This window comes from Ovis aries, chromosome 24 (genome assembly GCF_016772045.2).
Source record: "Ovis aries strain OAR_USU_Benz2616 breed Rambouillet chromosome 24, ARS-UI_Ramb_v3.0, whole genome shotgun sequence".
Classification (NCBI taxonomy): Eukaryota; Metazoa; Chordata; class Mammalia; order Artiodactyla; family Bovidae; genus Ovis; species Ovis aries.
This window is the reverse complement of record NC_056077.1, coordinates 41,617,836-41,640,112: the sequence shown is the minus strand read 5'-3', so window position 1 is coordinate 41,640,112 and position 22,277 is coordinate 41,617,836. Positions and strand designations below refer to the sequence as shown.

Sequence of the window (22,277 nt, the reverse complement as noted above, 5' to 3'; positions counted from 1 at the left end):
GGTCAAGGGGGCCTGCCTGAAAGGACCACGCCCAGAGCGCGTGGAGGGCCCGGGGACAGCCACAGCCACCTGGCCCAGTGCTCGGCCCCAGGGCCTGGGGGGAAGCCAGCAGAGAGGTTGCGCAAAGGGGCCACTAGGGCCCTGGAGAGGGGCGTGCAGTGGGGCACCGCCAGCCCAAGGACCGCACAGACAGCCCCACCCGATGTCGCCGCTCCCATCTCCTAGGGGCTGAATGGCTAGGGACGCAGGAGGCAGAGAGCCCGGCGGTGGAGTCTGCGGTGGAGTCCGCATGTATTAGGACGTGGGAGGAGGGCGGGAAGCTGCAGCGAAGGCGAGGAGGGGCCGTGGGCAGACACCGGACGCCCCTCGAAGAGAGCAGGAGGCCATCCGGGAGGCTGGTCTCCAGACCCTGATGGACAAACGCTGGACAGGGTGGGAACAGGGCAGGGCCTGCCTCCCAGAGGGACCCTCCGGGACCAAGGCCGCCCCCCACGCCAGAGGGGCAGGAAGGTGCCCTGGAGTTCAGCTGGGGCCTGGGGTGGGGCTGGGCGTCGGGGCGCGGGCTGGCCGGGCTCAGGGCCTGCTTTGGAGGCGTAAAGGAATTCAGAGAGGCTCTGGGTCATGGGGGCATGGAGGGAACTTGGTAGAATAATAACTTGTATTGATTTTCGCCTTATCTCAAAGCAACCCTTTTATTACAGAAACTTTAGGAAACAGCTAAACATAGAGAAGAAAACACGAGTCGCTGCCTGCGCCCCTACGAGGTAACCGGGGTATCTGTCCGCCCGGCCCCCCTCCAGACGCGCCCCTCCCCGTGCGCGCCGCAAGCTGGCGGCGTGGAGGTGCCGAGAGACGCGAGAGCGGACAGGGTGCCGGCGCGGTCCGGGAGGGAAGCCGGCGCGGCCGGCAATCGAGAGACGAGGAGCGGCCAGAACGCGTCTGAGTAAGAAGGGCGGAGGTTCACCGGCCAGACAGGCCATCGTTACAAAGTCTACCAGTATCAGGGGCTTCCCGGGGGGCTCGGTGGTGAAGAACCTGCCTGCCAGCTGGGAGACACAGGTCCCATCTCTGCTCCCAGAAGATCCCACAGGCCCCGGGGCAACGAAGCCCGTGGCCACGACCACTGAAGGCCACGCATCCTAGCCCCCGCTCCCTGCAACAGGAGAGGCTGCGCGGCGCGAAGCCCGCACAGCGTCCCTGGAGAGTAGACCCCGCTCCCGCAACAGGAGAAAAGCCGGCGGGCAGCAACGCAGACTCAGCACAGCCAAAAACGTCTACAACAAACGCTGGAGAGGGTGTGGGGAAAGGAGCCTCTCCCACACTGGTGGTGGGAATGAAGCTGGCGCAGCCGCTGTGCAGACAGGATGGGGGTCCTCAGAAGCAGGCCCCCTCCCAGCACAGACCGACAGAACTGTGATCTGAAACGGTGCACGCAGGCACTCCTGTGCTCACAGCGGCAGCATTTACAGCAGGCGAGACACGGAGACACCAATGTCCACTCGCAGACGAGCAGGCCCAGAGGACGTGGCGCCCGCAGGCCCAGGGGCATCACTCAGCCATAAAGAGCAGTGAGGACGCCTGTCCAGCAACACGCGTGGACTCAGAGTGTCATACTGAGCCCGCCAGAAAGAGAAAGACAAATGCTGTCTGATACCGCATGTATGTGGAATCTGAGAGATGACACGATGAACTGAATCTGTGAACAACAACAGACTCAGAACAGGCTGCCGCGGGGCCGGGGCCGGGGCCGGGGCGGGGCGGGCCGGGGCGGGGCCGGGGCGGGGCCTGGCCGGGGCAGGGCGGGGCGGGGCGGGGCGGGGGGCGGGGCGGGGGCGGGGGCGGGGCGGGGCGGGGCGGCTGGGGGAGCGGGTGCCAACCACCCCGTATAGCATGGGTGGGCAGCCCTACTGTAGGGCACAGTGTCCCACGACAGTCCCACTCAGTGTCCCACGACAAACCGTAATGGAGACAATACGGGAAAGAATGGGTGTGTGACTGGCTCACTTTTCTGCACAGGAGAGACTAACCACACTGTACAACAACGTACTTCAATAAAAAAATGTATGTAAAGGAGGATGAGGCTTCCTGCCTGATGGAAAGCATGGTCTGGGCTGGCGCCACCCGAAAGGGAGCGCAGACCCCACACGGGACCCGGCCTGGGGCCCTCGGGGCCACGAAGGGCCCCTCTCACCCCTGCAGACTTGTCTTTTCTTACTTCACTGCACTGCTTCACTGTCCTACTGCCTGGGAGATTTTTAGGGTTTGTTTTTTAATGTGAAACAATTATACAGCCACACAGGAAGTCACAGAAACAGTACAGTCACCCGCTCTCCACCAGTGGCGCCGTTTCACAGCCCTGAGCTGCGCTGTTGTGTCCGACTCTTTGTGACCCCATGCGCTGCAGCCCACCAGGCTCCTCTGCCAATGGGGATTCAGAATACTGGAGTGGGTAGCCTTTTCTCTTCTCCAGGGGAGCTTCCCAACCCGGGGCTCCCGCGCTGCAGGCTGGCTCTTCGCTGTCTGAACCATCAGGGAAGCCCGAGAACACTGGCGTGGGCAGCCCGTCCCTTTCTCCAGCGGATCTTCCCAACCAGGCACTGAGCCGGGGCTCCTGCGCTGCAGGCGGATTCTTTACCAGCTGCGCCACCAGGGAAGCCCCTAGGGATGGGGGTTCCGCACCAAACCCAGGAAGGCACTTTGTCCACTAGTGTGGTCGTGACACACTACAGAGCTCGCTGCGTCCCACCAGCTTTCCCAGGCACTTGTGTGTGTGAAGTCTCTGCAGACACACCCTGTGTGTACAGACCTGCGTGGCCACCACCCTGATCAAGACACACAGCCAACCCGTCACCATGACGACCACCCCCTGCTGCCCCACCCGCTCACCCCCACCGCCAGGACCACCCCTGTATTTCTGAGAACGCTGTATAAGTGAAGGCACATCCTCTCTAACCTTCTGATCCCGGCTTCTGTTCACTCAGCATAATTTCCTTGAGAACCATCCAAGTTGTTACTGTATCAACTGTCTGGCCCTTTCCATTGCTGGCTGTGTTCCACCACATAGAAGATGGGCCCGAACTGTTTGCCACTCACCTGCTGAAGGACATCTGGGTTGTGTCCAGCTTGGGGTTATTACAAATAAAGCTGCTGTGAAAATCATACAGGCTTTTCATGTGAACGTAAGTTTCCACTTCTCTGGGATAAACGTTCAGGAGTGCATTTGCTGGACTGGACGGTGAGGATGAGGTTAGGGCTGGAAGGAACCGCTCAACTGGGTTTTCAGAGCTCCTGCGCCTCTTCACTTTCCCACCGGCGGTGGGTGCGAGGTGCAGCCTCTCCACGCCCTCCTCGGTGTCTGGCGCTGCGGCTCTGTTTTGAATGCTGGCTGCTGGCACGGTGCACACGGATGCCTCTCTGTCTGATGTTCGGCATCTGGTCGTGTGCTGACTTGCCACCAGCCTCTCTTCTCTGAGAGTCGTCGCCTTCCACTTGTGTTCCGAACACTCTGTTTTTACCACTGAGTTTTAAGAGCTCTTCACATTTTCTAGATGCGAGGCCTTTGTCAGATGTGTGGTTTCCAAACATCAAACCTCTTTCTCCAGTCTGTAGCTAGCGTGACGACTTAAGTAAAATGAAGAAACAGAAAAACATCCCAAATGAAACAAGATAAAACCTCAGAAAAAGACCTTAATCAAGCAGAGAGAAATTATTTACCTAAAAAGGAGTTCAGAGTAACAGTCACAGCTGTGCTCACTAAGCTCAGGAGAAGAACGGACGAACACAGTGAAAATTTCAGTGGAGGGAGAGGACATAAAAGAAAACACTGAAGAGGTCACAGGACCGAAGGACAGCTAAACCAAAAGAGCAGAGGGCCAACAGCAGGCTAGACAGAGCAGAGGGAGGGAGGGTCGCTGAGCTTGAAGACAGAGCAATGAAGAAGCGCCCACAAGAGCAGCAAGGAGAGGGAAAGAAGAACATGGACGCCCCCGGCGGTCCGCGCTCCCGCTGCAGCGGGCTGGGGTCGATCCCTGTTCCGGGAACTAGGCCCCACAAGCCACAGCTACAAGGTCCTGCCTGCTGCAACTATGACCCAGAACAGCCGAGTAAGTAAATATTTTTGAGAATGAAAGGAGGAAAGACAGCTGAAACACTGAGCAGATTGACGTCCGACTCCTGGGGGCCCAGGAGGAAGAGAGAGACGAAGAGGCAGAAAACCTACCTGAAGAAACAAGGGCTACGCATTTAATAACCTGGGGCAAGGGAGCAGAATCCAGACCCAGGAATCCCAAAGAGCTCCAAACAAGACGAACCCAAAGAGACCCACGCCAAGACGCACCACAATCAAAATGTCAGAAGCGAAAGAAGAGAGTCTTAAAACCAGCAAGAGAAAAACTACTTATGCTGAGGATACTCATAAGCCCAGAAGCAGATTTCTTGACAGAAACTTTGCAGGCCAGAAGGGAGTGGCATGGAACATTCAAAGTGCCGAAAGAAAAAATTCTCCAGCTAAGAATACTCTACCTGGAGAAGCTGTTACTCAGAATTGAAGGAGAGAGAAAGAAAAAAGCTGAAAAAGATGACCACTTCTAGACTGGCCATATAAGAAACGTTCAAGGGGCACAAAAGGGCAGGAATCAGTAACAGGAAAACATATGAAAGCCCAACCCTCACTGTGACCCTAAATGTATGGCAGCCTCCAGAATAATACTGCAAAGCCGCAAACAGCCGCTCAGTCCCGGCTGACTCTGCGACCCCGCAGCCTGCCTGGCTCCTCTGTCCATGAAATTCCCCAGGCAAGAATACTGCAGTGAGTAGCCGTTCCCTTCGCCAGGGGATCTTCCCAACCCAGGGATCAGATCCAGGTCTCCTGCACGGCAGGCATATTCCTTACCATCTGAGTCACCAGGGAAGCACCAATGTTGTAAAGCTGGTGGGTTAGTCACTTATAAAGCTGGCATGAAGGCCAAAGTATGGAAGTCATAAGTCATTAACTACAATCTGTTAAGGGATCAGCTCCGTTCAGCCGCTCATTCGTGTCCAACTCTTCGCGACCCCATGGACCGCAGCACACCAGGCCTCCCTGTCCATCACCAACTCCCGGAGCTTGCTCAAACTCATGTCTGTTGAGTTGGTGATGCCATCCAACCATCTCATCCTCTGTCGTCCCCTTCTCCTCCTGCCTTCAATCTTTCCCAGCATCAGGGTCTTTTCCAATGAGTTGGCTCTTTGCATCAGGTGGCCAAAGTATTGGAGCTTCAGCTTCAACATCAGTCCTTCCAATGAACACCCAGGGCTGATTTCCTTTAGAATGGACTGGTTGGATCTCCTTGCAGTCCAAGGGACTCTCAAGAGCCTTCTCCAACACCACAGTTCAAAAGCATCAATTCTTTGGCGCTCAGCTTTCTTTATAGTCCAGCTTTCACATCCATACATGACCACAGGAAAGACCATAGCTTTGACTAGATGGGACCTTTCTTGGCAAAGTAATGTGTCTGCTTTTTAATATTCTATCTAGATTGGTCATAACTTTCCTGCCAAGGAGTAAGTGTCTTTTAATTTCATGGCTGCAGTCACCATCTGCAGCGATTTTGGAGCCCAGAAAAATAAAGTCTCTCACTGTTTCCATTGTTTCCCCATTTATTTGCCATGAAGTGATGGGACCAGATGCCATGATCTTAGTTTTCTGAATGTTGAGCTTTAAGCCAACTTTTCCACTCTCCTCTTTCACTTTCATCAAGAGGCTCTTTGGTTCTTCTTCACTTTCTGCCGCAAGGGTGGTGTCATCTGCATATCTGAGGTTATTGATATTGCTATTTTTAACAGATACACAGGATTAAAGATGTAAACTCTAACATCAGAAATGTAAAGCACGGGACTTCCCTGCTGGTCCAGTGGCTGAGACTCCACACTCCCGATGCAGGGGCCTGGATTCCATCCCTGATCAGGATCTGGATCCCTCATGCCACAGCTAAGACCTGGCACAGCCACCTCAGCTAACAAATAAATATTAAAACAAAATCCCCACAAATATAAAGCATACTGGGGGGGGGCAGTAAAAATGGAGAGTTTAAGAATGCATTCAAACTTAAGCTGTTATCAACTTAAAATAGGCCATCACAAGTCTAAGTTGTCTTAGGTATGCCTCATGGTAACCACAAGCAGAGGCCTAAGAGCAGGTAAAGAATGTGGCTCCGTGGTGAAGAACCTGCCTGCCAATGCAGGAGACACAGGTTCAATCCCTGATCCTCGAAGACCCCACGTGCCCCGGAGCAATGAAGCCCGTGTGCACGCTGCTGAGCCGGTGCTCCAGAACCCGGGAGCTGCACGGGGACAAGCAGCCGCGATGAGAGGCCCTCACACCACGGCGGAGAGCGGCCCTCACGCCCCACAATCCGAAAAAGGCCCACGTGCGCTCGTGAAGACCCAGCACAGCCAAAAAGACAGACCGAGAGTGGGTGCACAGGAGGGAGGGACAAAGCCGTCTAAGGATGCTGCCACGGAGAATGAAACACAGGGGAGACCAGGAGAAGAGCGGAGCAGAGGCCGGAAAACAGCCAACAAGAGGCAGTGAGCACACGCCGATCAGTGCTCACTTTAAATGCAAACAGGCCAACCGAAGGCCACAGTGGCTGAACAGATGGGAAAAAAGACACCTATATGCTGCCTACAAGACACTCATTTCAGACGTCGGTACATACACAGACTGGAAGTGAAATAATGAAAATGATACTCCATGAAAATGATCAGAAGAAATCTGGGATAGCTCTACTTAAATCAGACGAAACAAACTTTAAGACAGGGCTGTGTCTGAGAGACAGAAATGCCGTCCCAGGGTGATAGAAGGGTCCCTTCAGCAGGTTAACGCTTGCGAGCATTTACGCGGCCAGCATTGGAGAAGGCAGTGGCAGCCCACTCCAGTGCTCCTGCCTGGAGAATCCCAGGGACGGGGGAGCCTGGTGGGCTGCCGTCTCTGGGTTCACACAGAGTCGGACATGACGGAGCGACTCAGCAGCAGCAGCAGCGGCGCCCAGGACAGCAGCACCTACATATAGGCCGATAGTAACAACCCTGAGGGAGAAACAGGCGCCAGCGTAAGGACGGTGCGGACGCCGGCAGTTCACTCTCCCCCACGGACAGGCCGTCCAGACGGAGAATCAGTAAGGACAACACTGGCCGTAAGTAACACACTCGACCAGACGGGCTTAACAGGCAACACGCCGAAGACTCCGCCCAAAAGCGACAGAATATACCTGCCCAGGCGCGCGTGGGACGTTCCTCCTGGGTAACCTGTGTGTTAGACCACAAAACAAGCCTGACCACCTTTAAGGCAAGCCTGAAATCGCGTCTCCTCAACCACGGTCATGTAAGACGGGAAACCAGTCACAAGAAGAAAGCGGGAAAAGTCCCAAATATGTGGATCTTAAGTTACCGAACAACCAATGGGTCAAATAACAAGTAACAGGAGAAAGTGTAAATATCTTGAAACAAATGAAAATGAAACAGCATATCGGAGCGTACAGGGATAGACCGAAGGCAGCTCTAAGGAGGAGTCCACAGAGACAGACGCTCACAGCCAGGAACAGGCTACTTCAGCTGCTTAGAACTCAGCACTCAGAAAAGGGAGGATCCTGGCACCCGTTCCCTTCACTGCACGGCCAGTAGATGGGGAGAAAGTGGAAACGGTGACAGCTTTTCCTGGGCTCCAGAATCACCGCAGCGGTGACTGCAGCCATGAGGTTAGGACGCTTGCTCCTTGGAAGAAAAGCAGTGAGGAACCTAGACAGCGAATAAAAAAGCAGAGACGTCACTGCCAACAAAGGTCCGTACAGTCAAAGCTACGGTTTTTCCAGCGTCATGTATGGGTGTCAGCAGGACCATAAAGAAGGCTGAGCGCCCCAGAAATTGATGTTTCTGAACTGTGGAGCTGGAGAAGACTCTTGAGAGTCCCTTGGAATGCAAGGAGATAAAACCAGTCAGTCCTAAAGGAAATCAACCCTGAATACTCACTGGAAGGACTGAAGCTTGAATACTTTGACCACCTGATGCGAAGAGCCAACTCACCGGAAAGACCCTGATGCTGGGAAAGGCTGAAGGGCGACAGAGGATGAGATGGTTGGACAGCATCACTGACTCAACAGACAGGAGTTTGAGCAAGCTCCGGGAGCTAGTGGAGGACAGGGAAGCCTGGCGTGCTGCAGTCCACGGCGTCACAAAGAGTCAGACCCGACTTAGTGAGTGAACAACAACAAATAGACCCTCTACTTTTACGCCTCAAGGAGCCAGAAAAGCACAAACAAAGCCCAAAGCAAGGAAGCACCAGAAACCAGAGCAGAAAGAGAGACAGAAGCCATCAGTGAAACAGAGCTGGAGTTTATCGGCAAAACGCGAGCCAAATTCACCAGGACAGAGAGAGAGGACTCAATAAACAGAATCAGGGATGAAAGAGAGAGTTACAGCTGATAGCACAGGAGTACAGAGGACCACAAACAGCCACCACAAACAGTCGTGATGCCGAGTTGGACAATTTAAAAAACGGATAAGCTCGTATAAACACACAACCCACCAAGATTGAACCATGAAAAAATAGAAATCTGAACAAACTAATTACTACGTAAGAGGCTGAATCAGTCATCAAAGCCTCCCAGCACCAGATGACTTCACTGGTGAATTTTTACTAAATGTTCAGAAAAGATTTAACATCTATTATTCTCAAACTTTCAAAAAACTGAAGACGAGGGAACACTACATAACACTCACTTTACAAAACTACCCTGATACCAAAACTAGACAAGGGTGCCGCAAGGACGCGGCAGGCCAGCGTTTCTCGTGAAACAGACGCAAAAGTCCTCAATGAAATCTTAGCAAGCGGACGCCAACAACGCATTAAAATCATCCTATGCCACAGTGGAGTGGGATTCATTCCAGGGACGCAAGGATGGCTCCCATCTTCAAGTCAATCAACGTGATAGACATCAGCAAATGATGAATGAAAGGCATGTGAGATCTCAGCAGATGCAGAAGACACATCTGCCAGAACGCAACGTCCGTTTATGATCAGAACTCTCAGCACAGTGGGTGCAGAAGGAACACGTGTCAGCAAACTGATGGCCACGTACGGCGAAAGCCCACGGGTACATCACACGGCGGTGAGAGCCCACAGTTAATGTCACACAACGGTGATGAGCTGGAAGCTTTTCCTTTATTTAAGACCAGGAAGAAGACGAAGATGCCCACCCCTGCTTCTTTTATTCAGCGAGGCATTCAAAGTCCTCCGCAGAGCAATCAGGTGAAAGAAGAAAAGGCGCCCAGACCGGAGAGGAAGGAGCAAAGCCGCCACCGTCTGCCGACGACACTTTATTTGCACAAAACCCTTACGGCGCCGTGAAAAGCCGTGAGCACTAACACGCAAGCTGGTAACGCTGCGAGAGACAAAAAACACGCCGTGTCTCTATCCGCTGGTAACAGGAAGCCATCCCGTGCACCACCACGCCAGGACAGAACAGCCAGGAACACGCCCATCCAAGGAGACGAAAGACTCACGCGGAAAGCTGCAAGACACAGAGGACAGAAACCGAACAGTGAGCAGACGGAAACACTCCACACTCGCGGATTCGCAAGAACCGACACTGTGAAAATGCCCACTCCACCCAACCTACAGGTCCAGCGGAACCCTCTCAAACGTCTAACGGTAGTATTCACAGAAATATAACGAACACTCCGAAATGTGCATGGAACCACAAAAGACCCCAAATAGCCAAAGCAATCTTAAAAAAAAAGAGGAGCAAAGCTGGAAGCATCACACTTCATGATTTCAAACTAGATTACTAAGCTCTAGTGATCAAAACAGCATGGCACTGACAGACGCACAGATCAACCGAGCAGAACACGGGGCCCAGGAATGAACCCCACACACGGCCAGTTCGTGAGAGAAGAGCCGAGGTGTGCCATGCGGGAAAGGACAGTCTCTTCCGTGAACCGTGGGAAAACGGAATAACCTTGTGCCAAACACGGAAAGGGAGCTGAACCACTAACTCGCACCACACACAAAGGCCCACTCAAAACAGACTGAAGGCTTGACTAAGCACGAGGCCCCGGTGCTCCAGGAGGAAACACAGGAGTTCAGTTCCTCAGCACTCGCTGGCGATGAGCTTTTGGACTCGACACCAAAAGCAAAGGCAATAAAGGAAAATAAGTAAGTGCGACTAGATCAAACTGAACAGCTTCTGCACATGTGAGGGAGCCATCAACAAGAGTAGGCAACCTACCAAATGGGAGAAAATATTCTAGATCATGTGTCTGATAGGGGTTAACATTCCCTTATTCATATACAAAGGACTCATACAACTCAACAGCAAAAATAAAAATCTTTTTAAAAATCTTAAAAAAGATTTTAAAGTAGGCAGACAATATGAATAGATATTTTCCCAAACAAGACACAGACGTCCAGAGGTTCTGTGTTACTAACCATCAGGGAAACGCAGACCAAGCCCACAGGGAGCGCCGCCTCACGCCTGCCCCACGGCTGTCACCAGGGACGAGGACGTGCTGATGTGGGTGCAAGGGGCCGTGCGCACTGCTGGCAAAAGCGCAACCTGGGGCGGCCACCGCAGAAAGCAGCACGGTGAGAAAAAGGACTAGCAGGTGACCCAGCAATCCCACTTCTGGGCAAATATCCAGATAAAATGAAAACACTAGCTCTACATGGTTTACCCATCAAGGTTGGTGCAGCGTAATTTACAGTAGTCGAGACACGGAAGCGACCCAAGTGTCCAGTGATAGATGAGTGAATAAAAAAAATTATACACACACAGAGGACTGGTACTCAGCTTTTAAAAAGAGGGACACCTGGCCGTGTGCAACAGAATGGGTGGATTTGATGTCCCTGTGCTAAGGGGGTCCAAGAGGGACAAACACTGCAGGATCGTACGTGTGGAATTGCCACCTCACGGAGAATAGACTGATGGGGCTGGGCGTACACGGGGCAGGGGCGGAGGGGCTCAAAAGGCACAAACTTCCAGGTGCAAAGTACGTGAGTCCTGGGGTGTGACGCACGGCCCGTGACTGCTGTGACTAGGACCGCACTGCCATGTGAAAGCTGCTGACAGGGAAATCTTAAGGTTCCCGTCACAAGAAAAACGCCTGTAACTGCGCGTGCTCGACGTCAGGTGTGATTCTTCTGCTATGTCTATGAACAGCGAATCACTATGCCGTACGTCTGGAACTAATGTAATGCCAACTGCATCTTAATAAAACCTCTTTCAGCCCACACTCTTTTTCTGGAACTCTGCTGACACAAATATGAGACCTGTTGTTATTGCTCCACAGATGCCTAAGAGTCGGCCCATTTACTTCCAGCCTGCTCTCTCTCGTTCAGACCGGTACTTTCAGGGTGTGTCTCTAAGTCTCCGGTCTCTTCTCGCAGCCCGGCTTGCCCGGTGAACTTTAGCGTTGGCTCCTGTGGTTCCAGCTCTCTTGATTGTTTTCCGTATCATCTGCGTCTTGGTTGAGACTTTCTTGTTCACTCGTTTCAAGGCTCTGCAGCCTTACAGCTGCCACTTTGAAACGTCTGTGAGGCGATTCCGATGCCTGCGGGGAGCTGCCCGCGTTGGGTCCGAGCTGTGGCGGGGCCTCCTGCTCAGACCGCGTGGATCTCAGGCCAGTCTTCTGCTCGCTGGGGGAACAGCCCCGCGCAGCCGCCAGTGTGGGAGCCGGACGCGGCTGCGTTAGAAGCCCCTCGATACTTGCAGTGGAGCCCCCTGCCCACTCCGCGCCAGCCCTGTGGCCCCTGTCTGCAGACCCGGTCACCACGCCCGCGCCCGTCCCGCGCCCAGTGAATGCCCACCTCTTCCCCGCGCGCCCCGGGCAGCGTCCTGGAGACCAGCCCTCCTCTTGCACCCGGGACGGGGCCCTCGTCATCGGCCCGGGGTGAGCCAGCTTCAGGCCCGCGTCATTCACGTCTGCAGGCCCACCTCCGGACGAGTGTTAGGCTGGTTTTCTAGAAGCAGAGCCTGAAAGGGGAACTCCTGGCAAGGAATCAAGGGTGCTCCCAGCATAAGCCTGGGGGCGGCGGGCGTGGGCAGTGGAGGCAGGATGCGGGATCCCTGAGCTGCAGCCCGGCCATGCCCGCGGGGGCCTGGACGCAGAAACCGGTGCAGGAGGCTCCGCCGTCCCGGGACACGGAGCAGGGAGGCTGAGCCCGAGTCTCTCAGGAACCGCCGCCTCTGCAGGGGGAGGGCCGCACTCGGGGGTCCCCAGGGGAAGGCTGCCTGCAGGGGCAGGGAGGATGGAGGCCTCTGGCGCCTGCGGCGTCGGCCGCCCCGCGGGCACGTGCCGCCGTCACAGGGCCGCGCGAGGTTTACTGCGACTCAGGAGCCTCCGAACGCGTCCTCGGCAAAATGCATCCGTCTTTTCTTCTCCACACATCCTGGTATTTTCACAGGAATATTTACCCCGAGGGCCCACCGACAGAAGGGGTGAGCTGAGCTCACCGGGAAGCAGGCGCGCCCGCGCCCGGAGGAGCCGGGAATCCCGGCCCCGCCGAAATGAGGGGCACCCCCGTGCGTCCTTTTGGCTTTTATTGTATCTTTGGTCCTAAACATTTAATACTCTGGAGTGTACTTTGGTCTGCCACGTGAGGCAGGATCTCAGACAATTTCTTCCAGGTGGAGGCCCGCCGTCCCGCACTGTGACCGCCTAGCCCACCCTGGGGCCGCGGCCGCCCTCACGCCTGCTGGGAAGCCGGGTGCTCGCCCCTCGGCCGGTCGGCCGTGCCCTCTGGAGTCCCGCGGCGGCGGGCAGCGGCGCATGCGGGGTGCGGTGCTGCCGGCCGCCCCCGCGTCATCCCCTCGTGTTTCCACGTTCTTCTTGGCTGTCTTCACACACGTTCCCGTCCAGATGAACATGAGAACCGCTATACCACAGTCCAGAAGCCGTGCTGGGCTTTTGTACGGAATTGCTTTACATTTATAGACTAACTTGGAGCGAAATTACATCCTCACAGTATCGGGTCTTCTGACGCAGCGACACCGTAATTCTCTCCTTTAATTCAGGCTTTTTCACGCCCTGGTGTCAGAGCCGCTGCAGGGGAGGAGCCCTGGGGAGGAGCTGGGCAGGGCATGCAGTGAGGGGGGGTCTGCTTGCCGCCACTCCCACCCCCTCTGGCCCGACGGCCCCCTCCTGAGCGAGACTCGGGGCCTGTCCCCACCAAAGGGGTGGATGCTGTGAGCCGATGGCCAGGCAGCCGCCCCCCCCCCCGCCCCCACCGGCTGCAGCGAGGGGGCCACCGCTCAGGGCAGAGCCGTCGGGCCCATCCAGGTCTGGCATCTGGACGCCCGGGTGCGGGGGTCACCTGCCATGAGGACTCCCTGGGCTGGGCATGACGCACAGGCCACATGCCAGGCGCTGTCCCAGGTCTGTTGAGAAGTGGCTCCTGTGAGGGGCACAAGGGCTCTGGGCAATGGACAGGGCGAGCCCAGGCATTTAATGACGGCCTGACGAGAGGGGCGGGCCTCCCGAGGGGCAGGCACCGGCCCGGCCAGCTCAGGGGCTCAGGGCGTCCACTTGGCTGCTCTGGCCTGCATGGCAGGGACGTCCTCACCCTGGGGAACGGCCGTCACTACCAGGACCCTCGGTGTCCTCTGGGTCCAGGGGGCTTGCTGTGCAAGGGGGACCCCGCCGAGGCCTATGCCCCCCAAACTGCACCCCTGCTGTGAAGGTGTGGCTGGGGCCCCCCACCAAGGCACGCGGGCACCTCTAGGAGATCAAAGGCCGAGAGACGGGTTCTCCTGCGGCCTCTGGGGACACAGCCCAGCCCCGTGGGACGCTGTCCAGGCGGACTGCCCACGGCCCCGGGGTGAGTCCGTCATGTTGAGCCACGGATTGTGTGCCATCTGCTGCGGCAGCAATGAACGCGCAGCCTCTGCTCTCAGGGCTCAGAGCGAACTTGTTTAAAGCCCGCAGGGGAGGGCGTGAACTGTGGCCCGCTGTGGACTCGGGGTCTGGGCACCCCAGAGGGGTTCCTGGAATCCACTTTGGGCAGAAGACCCAGGGGCTGAAGCCGCACAGACTCCTTTCTCTATCTGGAGAAAGGGCAAAGGAAGCCCCGCCCGGCCCTCCCAAGAGTGGGTGTCGGCAGCGTGGGTCCCCCAGGCCGTGAGGGGGTCCGTCCAGGGCTCCCCCCGTGCTCCTGGGTACAGGCACGCCCCCACCCCTGCCCCCATCTTCCCACAGGCCTCTCCCTGCACCCGAAGGTCCCCTTCCTGTAGGGACCCCGGTCAGCTCACCTGTGACATCCGAGACCCCTCTTCTCAATCCCGCACGTTCACAGGCAGTGGAGGCAGGACGCAACCTCCCTGCTCAACCCACGACACGCCTGCGATGTTCAGGCAGCCGGAGGCAGAGACTGCGGAGAACTGAGACCCAGGGCGAGCCCAGCCCCGGGGCGGGGAGGGTGTCGGGGGTGTTGCTGGAGCAGCCAGGGCCCGGAGGCCACAAAAGCAGACGGACCCTAACCGGCTTTGCTGTCGACCTGAAATCCTCCGCAGAGCACATGCCATGCGCTCTGCAGCGCCTGGTGCCCGGGTTCCCTGCGCAGTGCCAGGCGGTGGACCCACCAGTGCCCACAGGAGGGCCGCTGCTGCGAGGGGAGGTCGGGGGAGGGGCGCCTCCTGGAATGGACCTCGGTGCCAGCTGTGTCCTCCCGGTGCTGATGCCGCTAATCCACCGTGCAGACGCATCCAGCCTGCCCACCTCTCCACCCGCTGATGGGTACGGGCGCGGCTTTCTGCTTTGTGTGGTTAAGAATGAAGCCTCCCAACAGAGGAACGGATAAAGCAGCTGGGGCATACACACAGCGGAATGTTACGCAGCCACGAAAAAGGGCAAAAGAAAGCCATCTGCAACGACAGGGATGCGACCAGAGATTACGGTTCCCAGTCAGTCAGAAAGACGAGCGTGACACGCTGTCGCCTGTATACGGTGTCTAAAGGATGACCCAGAGGAACCCACAAAGCAGAGAGGGACTCCTGGAAACAGAGAACAGGCTGGCGGTTGCCAAGTGGCGGGAAGGGAGTGGGGAGGAAGGGCTGGGGGCTCGGGGTCTGCAGATGCAAGCCAGTGTATGTGTGTGGACAAGCAACCGGCTCCTGGCCTGTAAACGGGAGCATCTTCAATACCCCGCGATAAACCACGACGGAAAGGAATGTGAGGAGGAGGACACACAGGCCTGACTGAGCTGCTCTGCTGCACAGCAGAGACTGACAGGACTCTGCAAGGCAACCGTCGCCAATAAAATCTAAAGGGACGCAGCCTGCCGTCTCGGTACCCCCGCTCTGCCTCACAGGTCCCGGACGGCTGCGCTTCACACGCTCTGGGGAGTTTCTCATTGCAGTTGATGAGACAGATAAACCGTAGCTCGATCGGCAGTGACGGCGAAACTCAGGACGCACTGTCTGATCGGCTACCTTAGGGGATCTCATGAGTTCCCAAATCTTTTTCTTCCTCCTTTAAGGCTTCCTGACACACGCAACGGAAAGCGCACGTGTGCCGCTTGCCCGCGGCGCCCGGCACCCAGCCCTGCCCCCGCCCCCCGCCCCGGGGCGGCCAGTCGGGGCTCATCTCTATTTTCATCACAACCATCTCACCTCATGGTTGTGATGCTTTCGGCTGTACCCTCAAGACAGTATTTAAAGTTATTTTTAGACACAAAATGATGTCACAGTATGTTGACTCTTTGACAACTTTTTTACTCCACTTTTAAGACCCGTCCACTGACGTGTGTGGCTGAGCTCCACGTGCCCTGACTCCTGCGTTGGGGTCCGCGGCACAAACGCACATCAAGAAGCTGCTCACTCTTCCCGTCACCCCCTCTCCCCAGGACTGTCTGGCTCCTCCCGCCCCGTGACTTTCACACAAGTTCCAAGAAAACCCCAAGTATGCCTCGGGTGAGTTCCACCGCTAGGGACGCCAAGGTTCTGGGCGCAGGAAACTGTTTCTAAGAGTTTTGCCACGGACGGCCTTCCCTTCGCCTACTGAGGTGGGCGGAGTCTTCTCTTTGAGCCTCATGGAGAAGGGCAGAGACCACCTTCCAGGGTCAAAGCTGCCTCTCACTGCAGGGAGGAACCCACTTTGGTGATGACGTGCGACAGAGTTTTCAAGCTGAGAATTCACTGGAGAGCGTCCTTGGGCCTCCTTCCCCTCACTTGTCCTCTCCACCTGGGCATAAAGGTTTTCTAACCTCACACATCAGCCAGGGAGTGACTGCGTTTCCTCTCCGGTCCCAGGGACCAGGAATCAGACTGGAATCATCTGTGCCTTGAAGGTTTTGCTAGAACTTGCCCATAAAACAGGCCGAGCCTCATTCTTATATTATGGGAAGATTTCTGAAATACTGATTCAATTTTCGTTGTTATTAGAGCACAGTTCAGGTGGCAGCTTTTGAATCTGTTTGGTAATACACATTTTCCTGGAAACTTGTCATTTCATCTACATTTTAAAATTTGCAAAAAGATGTTCCTAATATTCCCTTATTAGCTTTTAAATCTCTCCTGCCATCTACAGTAATATCCCTTCCCGAGTCTAATAGCTTTATTGGTGTTTTTCATCTTTGTGAAAGTTGATCAGTCTCATAAGTAGTTATCAGCTGTATTAGTCTTTAAAAAAACAATTTCATCTTTGTCATTTCTCCCCCTTCCATTTTCATTTTCTGGTTCATTAAGTTCTTTTTTTAAAAAAATTTCCCTTCCATTCTCTTTGGATTTACTTTGTTTTTTTCTCTTTTTTTGGCCATGTCATGCTACTTATGACATCTCAGTTCCCAGGCCTGGCGGTGGAAGGGTGGGGTCCTAAGCACCGAACTGGCAGGAAACCACCACTGTTGGCTAACTTTCCAAGTCAGACACTTAATTCATTAATTTTCAGATTTTTTGTTCCAACATATGCATTCATGACCACAGATCGCACTCCAAGCTACACACAGGATCACACTCATTACCGCCTTTTGGTTTTTTCATTCTTATTTAGCCCTAAGTATTTTAAAATTTCCATTATGAGACTTTCTTTTTAACCCATGTGCCATTAGAAGTATGCTTTTTAAATTTCCAGATGATTTTCAGGAATGAGAGCCCCCTAATTTTCACAAGTTTCCTGCCCACTTACAGTGTGATCTTACCTCCCTGGTGGCTCAGAGGATAAAGCATCTGCCTGCAATGCAGGAGACCCAGGTTTGATCCCTGGGTTGGGAAGATCCCCTGGAGAAGGAAACGGCAGCCCACTCCAGTATTCTTGCCTGGAGAATCCCGTGGACAGAGGAGCCTGGCGGCTACAGTCCACGGGGTCACACAGAGTCAGACACGACTGAGCGACTCACACTAATGCTTCCTGCGCTTCAGCCCTTCTGTCTGCTGAGACTGGATTTATGACCTAACGCGGCCAATTCTATAATGCTCCTTGCGCACTTAAAGGAAAGCATATTCCCCAGTCACTGCATGCAGAGTTCTATAAAAGTCCCGTAGATCAAATTCGCCCCTTTTGTTGCCCGCATCTTCTAAATCCTCACTGATACTTATCTGCGTGTTCTGTCCATTACGCCGCTGGGTTTGTCAGTCACCCCGTGTAGCTCTGGAACTTGTTTTCTTGATGTTAATAAAATACGTCACGCTAACAGGTACATTCCAGTTCAGAATCTCCGTATATTTTAAAACCGAGTTCCCAAACTGCATTCCTCTGCCAAGTTTACGATTAACCCTTCCATCCAAAACGTTACTCCCTTTCTTGCTCCACACCTGTGCCCTCTGGATGGAGGATCAGGAGGGGAAAAGCGGGGACTGAAGCCGAGCAGGACGCTACGGGCCTTCCTGGGACAGCCCCCGGCCCGGTCCTCCGCCTGCCGCTTGTTTGAGGGCGAGCTGTGGTCTCCCAGGCCTGCCCAGGTCTCAGACGGCGGCTGGACAGGTAATGACCGGGGATCGTGCAGACGCAGAAACAAGGCCGGGCTGCTGGGCCCGGAGCCGGCGACCGCTGAGACGACACGCCAGCCTGAGCCTCCGAGCTGCCAGGCCCCTGAGAGGCACGGGCAGAAGTCAGACACGTCCCTGAGTTGTCTTTATAGGAAGCAGAACCGGCCCCTGTGTACAAACTGCTGGCCACAAGCACGGAGACCCCATGAGACCAGACGATGGGTGGACGCCAAGCAGCCCGAGACTCACGTGGGAGGCGCCCTCGGGCCACGGCCTCTGCACAGCGGTCCTGGAAACCTGTCTCCTGCCCTCGGACAGCAGGCCTCCGTCTGTCTTCCCGGGTCACCAGCCTCCAGAGTAAAGCGACGTGTTCCTTCCACTAATACCTGTGTCTTTATGGACCGAGTTCTATTTGTTATTTGGGGTTTTCCTTTCTTGGATGCTTTGGGACTTTAAAGATCCGTACGCTCACCTGTATCTTATATAAACACATGCTTGACACTGAGCGTGGAAATTCTCCGCGGCCTGGGGTGGGGGTGCTCCTTCAGAGATGTGTTTGCTTCAGGCGGGTCCCTGGGGCACTACAGGGCCACTCCAGACACCATCTGGCCCTTTGCCATCTGGCGTCCTGCAGAGCATACAACTCTGAGGTCCAACCCCAAGGCAGAGCCGGCCCGTGCCGCCGGGTCCCAGGCCATTCCCAGGCCTGAGGCTTGGGAGAGGGCAGCCCCGGCTGCATCCTGACGTCACGCAGGGCTCTGACCTACCCCACCCGCGTCCCGGGCTTGGTGCCCTGCCCCTCTGGGCACAGGACAGCCGTGTCGGAGCCTTTCAGCCCCGGGGGCCTGCACCCCTCCACTCTCGCGCCTGTGTTTCCCGGGTCCCAGGACCCCTCTCACTACAGGCTTGCCCTCACCTTGCCCGGCAGGGAGTCAGCTCAGGTCTCAAGCAGCACCTCCAGGGAGGCTCTCTGCGTTAGAGCCCCGGCCCGGAGCCTGACTCATCCCATTTCCATCAGGGCCTCAACTGAGACCCGCGTGGCTCCCGCACGGACCGCACCTGGAGTGCGGCCCCTCCCGGCGTCCCTGGACTCCCGAGACACAGCTCACAGCCGCTGGGGCGGTGGGGCCCTGCCCGCGGCTTCCAGCCAGGCCGAGGTGCCCGCCCTGACGGACGTTGGCACAGAGGCCTGCAGACCCTGCCCGGGCACAGGCCGGGCGGCCCCGTTAGAGCGCAGACACCGCCTTTGCGCTCCTGCCGGTTTCCAAACACCAGCTTCGGGGCCTACACGTGTCACTGATGATCTTAATGTAACTTGCTTTTCCCTTATTCTTGTTCTCTTTTTTAGGTGTGTTTAGATGCCTTTCCAAGTTCTTGGCTTTTAATATTTTTTGTTCAACAATGGAATCCTCTGATCCTATAGCGTTTCTCCCCTCACAGTCTCAGCTGAATCTCATAATTAAACACCTGATGTTCTCGTCATCATTATAGAATTTAAGTGCAGCTTTTTATTTCCTTTTTGACTCAAAGCTTATTTAAGAATATTTCAAAAGTCAAATTATAAAATGCTTATTAAACAGAAGTTATACACCGCACTGCATTTTGAGAATACAGTCCAGATACAAATACTGATATTCTTTGCTGTGTTGCCACAGACTGCCAATCTTTCTAAATGCCACACAGGACTGAAGAATTCTACTCTCTGCCTGGATGAAAAGTGGTGGGAACATACTTGTCTCCTCAGCAAGCCCCAGTCATCACAGCGCCTGCTAGAGTGAGCCCGAGCCCCCAGCTTGCTGCCTCCAGAGGGGGTCCAGCCCATGACGCTGGACGGCCAGGCGGTCAGAGCTGGGAAGCACAGACGCCACGGGCACCCGCCACGCCCGGCTCCCCAGGGCCTGTGTGGCCGCCCAGACCACCCCCGAGGGGGCTGGGGCCACATGCCCCAGGCCTGCCCGGCTGCCCACTGCCCAGAGCGCTGCTCTGCTTTCCAGGGGCCGTGAAGAAGACCTTGCCCAGAAAACCAGCCAACTCTCCTCCCCCGTGGGGAACCCCACCTTCCTCAGGGAGGCCTGAGCCCCCAAGTCTGTCCTGCTCCGGAGCCCTCGGGCCCCTCGAGTTCTCTCCCCGCCTCGGCAGAGCCTCCCCTGACCCTCTCTACTTTTTCTGCGTCACACTTCCCCTGCTCAGACCACGGTGTGGTTTCTGTCTGGTTGGATCCACATCAGAACTTGAAAAATGAAAGCAAATTAACCCCAAAGCAAGCGGCGGGAAGCAAAAATCTTTTTCAAAGACCCGAAATGAGCAAAGGTGAACAGAACGTGAACAGCGGAAAACAACAGAGAAAAGTCAATGGAATGAGAACCTGGCTCTTTGAAAAAGGTCAATAAAGTTAACAAATCTTTAGCCTGAGGAGGAGGAGGAGCAGGAGAAACAGCAAGCTTCCAACATCATGACGGAGGGGAGGGCCATCGTCACAGCCCTGCAGACTTCTGAGGGGACATTACACACTGCTTCACCCTCATAAACTCTGTAACCGAGGCCACCACACTTCCTGAGAGACGCAAACCACCAAAGCTCACTCCAGGGAACAGAAACCGGACAGCCCCGTGTCTGGTAAAGAAACGCGACTCACCCTAAATGACACGGCGGAGGCGAGACCCAGGCCTCGACGGCTTCCCTGGTGAATTCCACCAAACATTCAAGGGGGCAGTAACCCCCGTCTACAAGCTCAGAGGTAACGAACCCACCTGCAACGCAGGCGACGCCGGCTCGACCCCTGGGTGGGGAAGAGCCTCCACAGGAGCAAACGGCAGCCCAGGCCAACATTCTTGCCTGGAGAATCCCACGGGCAGAGGAGCCTGGCGGGCCACCGTCCACGGGGTCACAGAGTCGGACGCGACTGAGCGTAAGAAGCTTTTCTTCCCACACACTTTCAGAAGCAGGAAAAGCAGGAATCACTTCACACTTGTATTATGGAGTCGCTGTTACTCTGATAACAAAATCAAAGACACCCACGAAAATTTCAGAATATGCCTCGTTAAGGTAGAGTCAAAAATCCTCTTTAAAAAAGCCCAGCAAGCTGAATGCAGGGATGTCTCAAAATGTCCAGTATATCATGACCAAGTGGGCTGACCCCAGGAATCAAAGGTTGCTTCAACACTTAAAAAAAAAGGTATTTACCATCTCAACAGAGCGGAAGAGGAATGCCATATGGTTACCTGAACAGAAATGAAAAAAGAGCAACTTTTCATGATAAAAAGCTCCGAAAATCACGGATAGCACAATACTTTCTTAAGTCAAACAAGGGTATCAAAATAACTTATAGGTAACATCATATCAACGGTGAACTGCTGACTGCCTTATAAACAAAGCAAGGTCACCCATAGCCACCGTTTCTACTGAATGCCACGCAGTAGGTCCTGGCTAATGCAGTGAGGCAAGCCAGAGCAAAAGGGATGAAAATCAGATACGAGGGAGGGAACTGTCTTTATTTGAGGACACAGCTGTGAGAATAGCAAATCCAAAACAATCCACGAATTATTAGAATCGATAATGAATTTAGCAAAACTTACTAGACACCTCATATCAAGGCTTTACAGAGATGTGCAGTGATTCAGAGTGTGTGGAACCGGGGATCAGTAGGGCAGGCAGAGCCCCTGGCCGACGGCACAGGCAGAGGCAGAGGACGTACTTTCCAGGCAGGGGTTCCAAAGCAACGGGCCTTCAACCAAAGACATGAATCCCGACCCCACACCATACATAAAACTGAACTGAGGCAGGCCGTATGTACGAGCATAAAAGCTAAATTACAAGGTCTCTAGAACATAGAGAAGAAAGTCCCATTCCCTTGGGCTAGACAAAGCTGGCTGAAAAAGATGCAGAAAGCACTGGCATTAAAAAATGATAAACGAGATAATTAAAACTGCAAACTTCTGTTCATCAGGAGACATTATTAAGAAAATAAATAGGCAAGCCCACAGTCTGGGAGACATTATTTGTGACACATGTCTGACAAGGAATTCACACTCAGAATGTCCCACAAACCAGTAAGAAAAAGGAAAACCACTGGATTTGAAAATGGGCAGAAAGACAACTCTCGAGTTCGTCCTAGAGTCGCCACTGTCCCGTGACGAGCGGACACCAGCACCTCCCAGAGCGGAGGCCGCTGGACAGACGCCAGCCCAGCGCAGAGCGTCACAACTCAGCACGGAGAAAGCCTAACCCTCCCTGGCCGCCGGGCTGGGCAGGGAGCCCGGGCTGCAGCGGACCCGTCCACGGGGTGGAGACCCCAGGGTCCCCGTCCCGGGTCCCCACACTGTG

General features: G+C 55.0%; 1 protein-coding gene across 2 annotated transcripts in view; it reads right to left on the bottom strand.

Annotated features, from left to right (window-relative positions):
- MAD1L1 (mitotic arrest deficient 1 like 1) overlaps positions 1 to 22,277 on the bottom strand; it is a 293,088-nt gene that overhangs the window by 10,219 nt on the left and 260,592 nt on the right. The window contains exon 18 of one of the 2 annotated variants that reach the window (XM_042240607.2): positions 9,228 to 9,548. The exons of the other annotated variant lie outside the window; for it this stretch is intronic. Coding sequence (XP_042096541.1) covers positions 9,537 to 9,548 — 12 coding nt within the window. The 3' untranslated portion in view covers positions 9,228 to 9,536. Of the gene's footprint in view, positions 1 to 9,227; positions 9,549 to 22,277 lie in introns of those variants that run through there. 2 annotated transcript variants of the gene reach the window in all.